The sequence below is a fragment of the Hylaeus volcanicus genome, chromosome 1, assembly GCF_026283585.1.
Source record: "Hylaeus volcanicus isolate JK05 chromosome 1, UHH_iyHylVolc1.0_haploid, whole genome shotgun sequence".
Lineage (NCBI taxonomy): Eukaryota > Metazoa > Arthropoda > Insecta > Hymenoptera > Colletidae > Hylaeus > Hylaeus volcanicus.
In genome coordinates, this window is record NC_071976.1 from 12,529,817 (window position 1) to 12,543,403 (window position 13,587).

The window sequence follows — 13,587 nt, forward strand, 5'->3', positions numbered from 1 at the left end:
CACATGCGAAGTGCTAGATGGCCGGCGTGCGTGGGTGGACGGAACACGGACGTTACGTACGTATGTGTGCCACGGAGAAAAGGCATATGGTCAGCAGGTGAGACCTTTGCTTTGTGTTCCAAGTGTATAAACTAGCCTACTTCCAGTGACCAATGTTATTCCACCGTAATTTACTACTCCAAGGGAGAGACAAAGGGTTGCGTCGCTCGGATCCTTCGGATCCCTTTCAAAAAATGGGGCCAACTTGTCCCTGGGCCTCTTCCATTCCGAACGAAAACGGACCCGAACAATCCTCCGTAGCTCTTCAGAGACGTCTTTCGCGTTCAGGCTCGCGATATCTCTCGGCATTCTGGGCAATCTTTTTTCGGGATGATCGTTTCAAAGGAAAGTACTCAAAATGTCCTCTTGTCGGATTAGGTGAAGCGCGAGTCTTGAGTTTCATCGAATACATGTTTAATTGCCATAGAAAGAACCTCTTTTATGGAAATATACTTTGGTATGATTTGCAAAAAGGTGATGCTATTAGGGATACTTTGTGGACAAGGTTGCAGTCAAAATCTAGAACATCGTGAGTATAAGGACGTTCACATTGAAGCTTACCACGTCTGGTATTCTTATAAGGAATATATTCACAAGTATATATTCATTATATTATACTTCTTGTATGTACTTATTACTATTAGGAATTCTTTGTGAACAGAATTGCAATTAAAACATAAAACATCATGAGTACAAGGATGTTGACACTAAACCTACCACGTCTGATATTCTTATAAGGAATATATATTCATAAGTATATATTCATTATGTTATACTTCTTGTATATGCTTATTATTAGGAATACTTTGTGGACAAGGTTGCAATCAAAATGTAGCATATCGTGAGTGCAAGGACGTTGATACTAAACCTCCCACGACTAGTATTCTGATAAACAATATATGTATATAGTAATAAGTATATACAATAAATATAATATAGGGAATATATATTTATAATATAAGTATATATTCCCCATATTATATTTATTATGAATTATACGATTATTTCTAAATTATACGATATACATTATACTTATAAGAATACCAGTCATGCTGGTTCTACATTTTGATTGAAACCTTGTTCACAAACTATCCCTAATAATAACACTCTTTCCATGTCATAGCGAAGTCGAGGTATATCTCCATAAAAGAGGCTATTTCTACGAAAGTTAAAGGTGTATTCGATGAAACACAAGACTACAAGCAATACAACATAAAGAATACACTTATAAGTAATTTTTATAAGGAATACATGAAGTATATACAATTGTTTCACGCGTTATTCCATTTAGTTCTACTTAAAGTATTTTCGCATTCCATTGTTTTCAAGACTAGTTACTTGTTCGGTCACGATAGAAATAGGTTCAAATGTTCAAACTTGTAGAAATACAAATGTGTACATATAAAACGTGTGTAGATTTAGTGATATAAATAATTTTATGTACACAACATAACAGCCTACTTCTATGTAATATACTGGTAGCTTTAGTGTTACACAAACGGTTTTGCATACACAACGTAAGAAATAACGTAGAAATAACACGATATAACAGCTAACTTGTATCTAATACAGTCGAAAGGGAACACTACAAACATAAAAGCTTTCATCTTAAGTCCCATCAGATACAAAAGGTAAAACATGAAAGCTTCCAAATAAATATACGCGTAATCTTGTTCCTGAAATAACCATCGCATAATGTTTCGATCAAGGAACCTAACGAAAGCAATTTGTGAACTGTCATATTTCTTTAAATGAAATCCAGCTATTCGAGATTCGAATTCCAGTTCATCAAAATCGTACAGCTCTTTCTCAGTGTATTTATTGCGCAATGGTAAAGCATTGGGGTATAGCACCACAGAGCAATACACGTGACACGCGCGTGCCTCTCAACGATTTATGTTGCCTGAAACTACACCTAGGTTGTACTGCGGATTGTTAACACAGGGAGAACAGACATAGTCGACAATTGCTTCCGTTCTAATGGATTTGGGATACCTCGGAAGCTTTAGTGTTTAAAGCTACTTTTTTGTGGGAACAATTGAATATTAACACTTTTACGATTCTAGCTTCCTTTTTATGCTCATCGTCTTGTATTTTCTACTGCTGCTGGCGTCCAATCAGCGTTCATTACGATCTTTAGCGAGTTATGTTTGCATTAAATTTGTATTAGATTTAAATTAGACCTATATCGAGGGTAAAGTACAATGAACGCTCCTTAAAGTAGGATTTCCTTGCTAGGGTGAATTCTGTCAAGGGGAGGTAATCAAGTGTGAGATACTAATTTTGATACGCTTTGAAACAGAGTTTATTGATTGAAAATAAATTAAGTAGTTTCTCGGCGTTTTTTTGGACAATTCTCTGATTTGAAAATAGTTGAGATTAAAGGTCGTGCTATTAAATTAAATTTTGGATTAGGATATAATGTTCCTCATGGTGTATTCCTCAGAAAATCAATGATTCAACCATTATTAATTATTTTTAAGATTCTAAAATCTCATGGTTTATCGTCGTAAGTCATATATTGTTCCTAATATACTATCAGGTAATACTGTACTTATTTAGTAATTATATCCAATTTCTGTGTAATACTGTAATGTGTACTGTTTGATTTAATTATACAATAATCTAATTGCTAATATGCTCAGTAATGATTATGTTGCTAATAGCCCCGTAGGGGGTTTAATAAAATCTAGGCTAATAGCCTAATAGCCTAATAAAAAAGTATATTTTGTTTCAAGTTTGTTTTTAGTTTCAAATCTACATTTTTCGAGGTGTTAAGGATTTTATGTGTACGCACTGTAGCATAAATACTCGTGAATTTATCGTCATTTTGAAGCTTGAGACAAGGTTCCTTGGACCCTTGTTCGATTCCTAAATACTGCATTTTATTTGAAATGAAAGTGAAAAGTGAAAATTAAGTGTTTCTTCAAGATTTATAGAAACCTCCAGGTCGACAACAGATCCAACGCCATAACCTCTGAACTGTATTTTTTCGAAAATGGGAGTATCTAGAAAAACACTAAAGCTAAATTTGTTTATGAAGAAGCCCCAATTCGCCTAAAAATCGATTAACCAAGTGGTGACCACCCTTTGTCGCATCTATGACAGTTACGTATTAGATTTAGAATTTGCGAAGCTCTAATTCCAAAGGTATGGTCTTCTCGTTACACAATCCTACGATCTCGACTTAATTTTATCGTGCAAGCACCTATGCAACGATTTCCCAGAGAGTAATTGGATTCAGTGGTAATCAAAGGCAGGAGAAATCTGTCGAAAGCGCTAGGAAAGTTGAAAGCGAGAGGCTGGGTACGACGAACGGGAGCAGAGGGTAGAATCGGGATGAAGGATGCTTCTTAGGAAATACACTGGGTGTCGCTTGATATATTTTTCCATTATTAAGGACATTAAGCTGGCGGCCCGCGGGCAAGCAACTCTTTCCGTTTTCTTGCTCTGTTCGTTTCTTGCGGCAGACGCGGGGCGTTTACCTTCTCGCTCCCTCGGTCCTTTTTTTCCGCTGTGGCGACGACGATAAATCAGAAAAAAAGATTCCGACCACCGCTATGGTCGGGCGACAGAACGCAATTTTCCGTCTGCCAGGAGATAAAAATTTGATTAATGGACATATGGCCTTCGAGTTCGAGAAAAACCGAGGGTGCCTTTGTGACTCGGTGCCACGGCTTAATTAGCATTCGCTTAGGAATCGCAGCACTGAGCCGCCGCGACTTCCGTCAAATCGGTGACGGTTTTCGTGAAAAATCTCGACGGTCCACTCGAGACGGTCGTTAAAAATTTGTGACTCGCCATCGGATCTTCTCTCGCCTACCGTGACAGCCCTTGGCTTCGGTTAATCGTCGCGACACCGACGTCTCTTCGAAGCGTACCCTTTCGCGAAGAAAACAGGAAGGGAAACTCTCGAAAAAATTGCGTTAGGAAACGATTAACGCGGGAAGAACGATTGGTAAAATATGACGATATTCACTTACGATCGTCGGAATAGATTCGACGAGCAAATTCATTTTACTTGTATTGATCGGGGGGATAACCTAACGATTAAATGTATTCTTATTACTAGACTGCGGATCTTTATGCATTTATAAAAAATTTGAATGTACAAGAAACTACAAAATGCAAACAATATGCAAGAATATAAAAAAGATTGAAAGTAAAGTTCATGTTATAATATTTGTAGGATAAAATAAATTCCTATTTAGGTCCATTTTTTGTAGGCACGTTCATGAAGATTTTATTTTGCCATAAAGATCCGCAGTCTACTTAATACAGTTTAATTACAAATCAGTACAATTTCTTATTATTTCTTATTATTAAACCTTTTGGTTTGTTGAGGACTATGGACAATTAGGGATGTATACAAAAAATGAAGGCGATTCAAAGAAAGGGTTGAAACGAATAACGCTTAGACTTTCCTTAAAAAAGAATGTTTATTAAGTCTCTAACAGATATACCTATAATCTACATTCATAGCTTCCTCTTCTGACTCTAGATTCATACGTGCAATCGAAGGATTGATACAGCAAAAAATATTTGTCTTATCGATTTTCCTCGACCAGTTATGCCAAGTGAACGGTTCTCTGACACATAGTATCATCGAGGGTACCAGCCCCATTGCGCCACGACTAGACCGCCGACACCGATATCTCTGAAACAGAGGAATTTTATTCAAATCATTCGAGGAACACGACTCGGATTGATTCGTCTCGAGGCGAAAGAAGCGCGTCTAGGCGCCGAGCGAAAAAAGGAGAAATAAAATCGCGTCGCAGCCTCTCCCTCTCTCACGGGGATTAAGAATCAGGGATGCCCAGCGCCGAAGGTCGCCCGTCAAATATCCACCGACGTCCTCGCGAAAAGAAAGGGTTGCAAGTCGCGGAAACTTGAGAACCCTCGGTGACAATTTCAATTCTCTGTCTGCGCCTCTGCTCCCGTCCACAGGCGTCTCCGTCGTTCACACGGGAAGGGTGCCCGGCAGTCTAAGATTCTTAAAACTTCTCGCGAGATTTTTCGATTTTAATTACAGTTTTAACATATTTTAATAAAATCCGCAGTCCGTCTCACCGGCGCTGCGCGTCCCTCCTTCGCGTCCGTTCTGGAACACTGGCCTCTCTCCCTTCTTTAATTCCGGACAAAGTTCCCTGGGCCTCTACCGTTAGCCCGCTGCCGAATCTCTTTCTCGCTCTCACGCTGCTTTTGCCACCAACTGTACGCTCGTTTAAACGTTAACCCTTTCGTTCGTTCACCTACACCCACACCAGCGACAGGAGCAACACCTGTTCCCTCGACGAGAACCCGAAATCAAGCGTTTACTCGTCGTTCCACTCGGCGCAACCATTGCACGGCCCTTCCACCAGTTTTGCGTTCCTCCTCATCGCGCCGAGGAACACGTCAAGGAACACGTCGAGTACGCAACTTCCCAGCCTCGAGAGTCTATCGTGCGAGTAACATGTATTATACGTACATGCCTGGCCATGCGTGCGATTACAAAAACATCGATCGGATCGTTGCTGCTTTCGAAAACTACGACCCCGCGGACGTTGACTCCTGCCTTCTGGCCAGCTGTTACGCGCTTCCTATTCGATTCGTCGAAAACCACTCCGCGTCGATAGGTGATGTGTGCTTCCTTCAACCAAAAACGAAACTGGGATTACACTAAAGAAAAAACAAACATCGAATGATTGCAAATGATGTCCTGAAATGAGGCTGCTTAGCACCTATGGTGTATCATTGAGACCTGAACGGAATCTACGAAAACTATGACTCCGTGGCCGTTGACCTCTTCCTATGGCCAGCTGTTATGCGCTTCTTATTCAATTCGTGGAAAATGAAACGGATTATTCTAGAAAAAGAACAAATACCGAATTTGATGGTCGCGAATGATGTTCTGAAATGAGCCTGCTACGAAAACTATGACCTTTGGAGCAGATATTTCCGTGCCAGCGGCGTATTGCATTACATATTTGAATCTATGACTATGTTACTAAGGGATAGCGTAGTTTTTTGTTACTAAACAAATTTTAAGAATCGGTTCAGTAGTCCCAGAGAGTACCTACCTACCTACAAATAAATTTTACCTCTTTATAAGTGTAGATTTGAACTACTCCTCAGAGGCTCTGACAAAGCTTGGCGTTGTACTCGAAGTGCGTCTCTCTGACACATCAATATATACCACGACGAAGATCAGACTGTTATAACTTAGATTCTAGTTCCACGTGGTTTTAGCATTCAGTCTTTTCTTTGACCACTAAAAGAAAAAATTATAGTATTCGTCAGAACATTATTTCAAGGTAGCAGTGATGATGAGAGTGGCTTAGAAAATTATTATTTCGTGGGAACAACCTGTGTGTTGGAAACAAAAGTAATTTCAGTTGCAGTGGAGAAATCGTAAGATTAAATTATTCCTTCTTTTATTACATCGTTAAGTCTATCTATATGTAAAATACTAGTGTTACGAAAGTAAAAAATATTATCAAGTTTAATCATATGTCTAAAAGCTACCAATCGATGAAACTTAAACATATTATTGTAGTATCCGCGGCTCTCATACCCAACAATAGTAAAACAAGAAAAAGAATATATAATAAAAAAAGACGCACCAAGATGCAGATAAAACCCTAATTTGCAAGAATATGCAATATGTACGAAATGATATTAGATGTTATTTTGTCATGTGTTTTTAAAGTTTAAAACTTCAAAGAAATTGATTTTATTGTATCCTTGGGTCTTGTTTGTTATAAAAAGATCACTTTTTTCGTTTTAATCGCTTCCCACGTTTCATTTTCCTCCCCAAGGTCAAGAAACATGAATTAAAACTAATAAAGTGTTTATTGCAAATGGACTTAATTCCCACTCTTTGGCCATTGTATCAACTTAAAAAAAAATGTAAACAATGAGATAATCCCACCAGAGTGTAATTTACGGCCTACTTATGGACTTCAGATAGTAAATAACTTGTTAAAAAATAGTTCGTTTTTTGATTTTTATCCATTGGTCGATGTACCGGTGCGACGTATCGAACGAGTCCCGCGTAAGTACCGACTGAATTACGTCATCCCACGTGAACTTTTAATTAATGGATCGCGTTAATACGGAACGTGAAATCGGGGAGTGAATGGCGACCTGACGCAGTCGGTGGCAACGAGTCGATTCACGGAGCACGACAGGGGACCGCGAGTTCGCTTATGAATAACTCGAACAGCAAACAGTATCGGCGCGCAGCACACGGCTGTGCTTTTCGATTCTCGTCGTTCTATATTAATTGCATGAGAAAACCACGAAGATCGCTCGAACCGCCCGCGCGAAACAAAACAAGGCGAAGCTGCGGCGACTACCTATGCCCTGCAGAGAAGCATATCTGACAGTGTTCTGTCAAGTATTCTGTTAAGCCTTTAGAACGCGAGCCACTCTTTCCTATTGCATCGTTTCAAAAACATACAAATTTCCTTAAAGATTTGCTTGATTTCCTAGCTTCTCTAAATCCTAATTCCTTTTTCACTACAAATCTTATGTCCTGGAGGAATTTTATTTACTGAATATTATGATACTGATTATTGTGATACTATACTATTATGTATTAGAAATTTATATTAATATTACGTAGTATCGGGTATTATAATCTTTATAGTATTATAATGCATATCGTAACTTGTTCTGTGAAAGTTTCTTCAAGTTCTTTATTTTGTATCCAAAGGACATTATTCTATGTTCCCCTAAATTCTAACTTCCTCTGTTAACACTTTATTTGTCGAAAGAGAATTTATAGGCTTTTTAATTCCAGTGTTTACCTTCTGGAATTTCGTCAATTTATTCACTGTGTTGGTTGTCTACTAAACCTATTCAAATTTTGGAAACAGTATATTAACATATACTAATTTAGAAACATTCATTTCTGAATTATAGACTGTTTCTAAATAATAGGCCTATAGATAAAGTGTTAATTTCTTTGTCTTCCAATTAATTTTAGATCACAAATCCTAATTTTGTTGAATGCTTCCTGAACACTATATTCGATAATAAGAAGACCTGTACTCAGTTTACCTGTGTTCAGTAATAAAAAGACAGGATCAAATTTGTCTAAAGTACTACTCTCTAAAATAACTTGATTTACTAGTTTCACCAAGGGTAAATTTATTCCACAGATCCTAATTGCTCTTAACGCGTGAAGAATATGGGCATTTCTAGTCCTGTATAGTTATTATCTATCATACAAAGATACAATACTCTATAAACCACTGTACTCCTAACACATCAATTTCTATGTAGAAACATCAACCACCCAATATCAATATCAATAACAGTGACCTACAAATCCCACATTCAAGGTAAAAATTTCAAATTCGTCAAACTCTCAATTTGTCCTAGTCTTAACTTGCTCTCTATTAATCAAGTTTTGATATACAGTCAGTGTAAGAAGTATTCGTACAGCAACCAATTTAAAATAAATAGTTCTTGTACGAATACTTATTACACTGACTGTATTTACTTTGTGTCATGCGAAGATAAATAAAATTTCTTTATATCCTACTGTATCCTTACCATATCAATTTCTATAAACATCAACCATCCTACAAAATCCCAATTATAATGACTCATAAATCCCACATTGAAACTGAAAATCCCAAATTCCTCCAACATCAATCCATCTTGTACTACTACAAAAAATCCATACAAACCCGAGAAATTTCTAAATCTCCAAGTAACACGTTTCCATTGAAGAAAAGATCAAACGCAATCTATGCTGAAAATAACGAATGTCTAAGGGCAAAGGTAGCGCGCATCGGCTGCGCGCGACGAATTCCAGGATGCGATGACGATCGTCGAGGGTCTTTGGCGGTCAGGTCCTCGTACGATTTGCCATCCTCCGTTGCTCGACCAAAAGTGCAGCGTACCAACTAACCCCGGCAGTTCTTCTCGCAGATCTTCATGCACAAGAGCGCGATGCAGATGCACGCGAGGGAGCTGGGCGCGGCGGGTGCACTGACGGGTCGGCCAGGCGGCGGCGTGGCAGGCGGACTGGCGGGTCTTGGTCCGATCGGCGTCGGTCCGGGTGGCATGATCGCAGGAAACGAGGTAAAGCCGCACCAGTGCCAGCAATGCCTCAAGTCATTCTCCAGCAACCACCAGCTCGTACAGCACATCAGGGTCCACACCGGGGAGAAACCATACAAATGCAGCTATTGCGACCGCAGGTTCAAGCAGCTCAGCCATGTACAACAACATACCCGCCTGCATACGGGTGAGTACCCTCCTTCGCTCTCTGATACGCCTTACCGAGATCCTCCTTGTTTCGACTATCACGATTCTAACCTCGTGGAATGGCTAGATTTCTTACCGAGAAGTAACCTGCATCGATCGACGACCGACGATATGCCGTCAAACTAACATCGAATGCGTCAAATACCTCTAACCTACCACCGATCAGGCTTTTCGCGTACGCGTTGAGTAAATGGAGAATATTTCCTAGGCTTGAAGAGGCTGTTGAACGTTGGAAAAGTAATTAAAATTAACTTAGAAAACTTGTGTCACTTTTTACGTGACATTGATATTTGTAAAGAAAGTCGCTTTTTTTGTAGCTTTCTAGTAGTATGAACAATAAGGCAGGCCAGTTTTAATGCAATTAATGTTCGTTCTGTTGAACAGAAAATATGCAATGTTCTTTCATATCAAGTAGTGTTAGTGGAATATTCCTTGGCACCTCCTACATGAAATTGTTGTTTATTAAGTAATTACTTTTATTAATTTTCTAACAGTATGAAAAATAAGACAGCCCATTTTTAGTATAATAAATGTTCATTCTGTTAAACAGAAAATATTCAATGTCCTTTTGTATCAAGTAGTGTTAGTGGAATAGTGTTTATTTATGCACCAGATAAAACAACAACCTAGAAGTCAGGTAAGGCATTGACATCCTATCATTATATGGATAATAATCGTCTAAAAAATAACGAACTTGAAAATTATTCAAATTTGCGAAAAATGACTGGTCAATGGTGCAAAGAAAAGTATGTTGAAGTTAGAAACCTTGGCTTTCAAATTAAATTTAGCGAATTCTAATCTTCTGCCTGCTCTTGCTTTTGCAAGTAGAGTAGAGTCACTTCTAACCCAACCATATCAAATCGTTAAAAATGTTACAATCTTAAACACATACACGGAGTGCAAATTATTGTTTCATTAACTTTCATCGACGGAACATTAAACGTTAAAGTTTGACCTTAATTCTGTCTTTTTAAACAGGTCTACGACTTTTCTTTGCAAGAAAAGTTCAAGTTTTTCTCTCACTGAGTGTGAGAAAAAGTTTGAAATAAATGTGGAAAATATAGAAGAATTTTGGAATCAGTTTGAATTATGTGAGTGTGAGATAATGTGGTTAGTGTGAGATGTATGATGAGAAAGTCTGGGTTATTAGTTAGAATAAATGTGAAAAGTATAAAAGAATTCTGGAGTGAGTTTGGATAATGTGTTAGTGTGAGATGTATGAAAAAATCTGGAATAAATGTGATAAGTATAGATGAATTCTGGAGCAAATTTGGATCGTGTGTGAGATGTAGGAGAATAGATTGTGGAAACTATAAAAGATTTCAGAAGCAAATGTTAACTATGCAAGAAATGGAATTCGTGTAAAATGTGTGAAAATATTGAAAACAGTGCAGTGAATTTTTAGTAGTGTTTTCCAATATCGCCTACACTTATGACACGTATAACAGAGGATTTACAAGAAAAGTGCATCGAATGTATGTGGTATTTGAGAAAAGCCTGCAACAATGTATAGGTGTGGAATATACTTGAAATGCGTGGGGAGTGGCTAAAATGAGTGTGAGATTTGCGTGGATTGCGTATGAAATTCAGGAAACAGTAGAATTATTGTGGCACTTTTTCTACACATTCCACGCTCATTTAACGTCCGCCTATGCACTTTGCATTACCTCTAGACTTTTCTCACATTCCACACGTGTCAAGCATGCATTCCCTGCAAAATGGAAGTTCGATGTCGTACCAAACGAGGCGAAGTACAAGAATCGCTTTAAATCGCGATAAATCTTCCACAGAAATTGTTGCCTCCTTAGAAAGACACAGGTTTAAAGGTGAAACTTTAAAATTTAACGCGTCTTTGACCGTAATTACGGCGAAAATTTGTTCAACTTGATGTTGTGTTTAGAAAATTTGGGAATTTTTAAGTATTTGACATAGGGGACATCGTAAACAAATAATACAGTAAGTTATAATAAAATGCTCCATACCAAATGCAACCATATGTTTTACTTTTTTGGAAAAATATTTTTTTCTGAAAAGCTTGCAACTATTTATATAAACCACGTCATTTTCCAATTATTGCATTTACAATTATTTGCTAAATTCACAAAAATAAGAGTTTGTATACGATAATAATTGAGAATGGCATTTATTCAGACTTTTATTTTTCCGACGTGTGAAAAGTGAATCTAACAACTCACATAAATGTTTCTATTTCTTTAAAATTACGAACCAAAGGGCCATTTTCTGGTTACACAGTAAAATTTACGTCAGATTCACACATCTCGTGCGCGAACAGTATATACTTACAAATACTCCACTTTGAAAACATCAAATTCGAGGATAAAAATTCGATAATGATCGACGAATGAGTTTTTCGATTTAATTAAAATTTTAATAGCCTAAGGTGAAAGTTTTTTTTTTACACAGAAACCACTTTCGTTGAATCTTTTACGATCGAAACAATTCGCTGCGGAATTCAATATGAAAATGAAGTCGATAAAATTCATCATAATACTACGGCAAAACTGCTCGATGAAAGTATATGAAGTTACTGAGCAATTTTCTTTCAAACGTACAGTGTCGCTTGACTTAAGTTATAAAATGATTATCGCGGGACCCACAAAAACCTTATTAAAGGTTTTTCCAAACAGAGCTTTAGGATTTTACTATTCGATAACGAAATACTCTTGTCAACGTAGTTATGATGCATATATTTATTCAAATATGTTATGAATAAATTTATCCATATTATTTACCAATATCATTTATATTTGACTAAAACACTAAATTCTAGAGCCTCTTTTAAAAACCTCTTTATAAATAACAAAATGCCACATACATGCATCGAATAGTTACCGCTACTCAATAACGCTACTCGGATATTTTTATTTCTTCGATAAATCTGAAAAGAAATGTTTTTCCTGTTTTTTTTTTCATGTAATGTTGAAAAGGTTAGTTGCAATGGAAATTTTGTGGTCGATGATTATTAAACAATGTCTATTCGATAATATTGCTTCTCAATAATCCTACTCGGATATTATTATTTCTTCGATAAGTTCGAAAAATCCTGTTTTTTTTCTATTTATTCGTGTAATTGTGAAAATTTGTGGTCAATGATCATTAAATGATTATTAAATAATGTCTATTCGATAATATTGCTCCTCGGATATTTTCCTTCCTTCGCTAAGTCTGAAAAGAAATGTTTTTCTTGTTTTTTTCCTGTTTTTTCGTATAATGGTGAAAAGGTTGGCTGCAATGGAAATTTTGTGGTCGATCTCCGTGACGGTGAAATCGGCGCGCTGGCCGGCCCGAGCTTAATGCATGCATTCAATGTCCCCGGGACTGATAGTAAATTCTATGAATACCGCATTGCATCGCGGCCAGTCGATAATCAATAAATTAATATACTATTATAATCTGCGCGAGCGATCGTGCGTTCGATTGTGGCTAATTTTAATGCAGCACGCCGCGAGATTGCTCAATACGACTAGCCAGAACCGTAGTTTCCAAGACACCGTTGACTGAACACGTTGTCGTTCTGGTATCCAACCGAGTCCTCGTATCTCCCAACGAGTTCGATCCACGACGAGCTAAACGATCGAATTCATCTACCTGATCGACTAACAAGACGATTTCTCCAATAAGATCGCTGACGTCGAAGCGTGCGTTTCATCAGCGACACAGTCTCAAATGCCAAGTTTAGAAAATAGAATAGTTTAGAAAATATTCCAGATTAAAACTTTACCAGCTATTTACTCGGTGCATTCTAAATACTATTTGGAACTGTGTCAGCTGGTTGGTAAAGTAAAGTACTTTGTCGTTAACGTAGTGCATCCTGTCGGCAAGACTCGGGAACGTAGAACCCTATTCCATCCAAGAATTTACCAACAGAGCGCTCCACGTTGCCAACGAAGCGACCTGCCTTATCAATCAAATGTTTTACATTACCGAGCCATGGAAAGAAACAATAAAAATCACCCAAAATTTGTATAGTTTCACGCACTATATGTATGTATACATTGAATTTATCGTATGTCATTGTTACGAGTGAAAATAACTTTTAAAACTTTCACGTGAAATATCTTTGGATCTATAAACCGGTAGCAGCCAGAACTGTGTATAATTATCTTTAGCATTCCAAGCTCTATCACTGTGCATAAGCTGATTTAAATATTGGTGGATCCAGCGAGGAAGTCCCCTTGTAAGAATAGCAGTGACTGAGAAACGGAGATCAGGGACGAGGGATCGGTAATAATGAGAAAATTCGACGGCAAAGCCAGCCAAGCC

At 37.7% G+C, this 13,587-nt stretch overlaps 1 protein-coding gene and 1 long non-coding RNA gene across 2 annotated transcripts in view; one reads left to right on the forward strand and one right to left on the reverse strand.

Moving 5' to 3' along the window:
* LOC128878498 (zinc finger protein 853) overlaps positions 1–13,587 on the forward strand; it is a 166,073-nt gene that overhangs the window by 59,551 nt on the left and 92,935 nt on the right. The window contains exon 3 of the mRNA XM_054126749.1: positions 8,953–9,283. Coding sequence (XP_053982724.1) covers positions 8,953–9,283 — 331 coding nt within the window. The remainder of the gene's footprint in view (positions 1–8,952; positions 9,284–13,587) is intronic.
* Positions 5,383–8,851, reverse strand: LOC128878509 (uncharacterized). The gene is made up of 3 exons (XR_008457425.1): positions 8,721–8,851; positions 6,123–6,292; positions 5,383–5,671 (listed from the first exon to the last, which is right to left on the reverse strand). It is a non-coding gene; the product is annotated as an uncharacterized LOC128878509 (long non-coding RNA).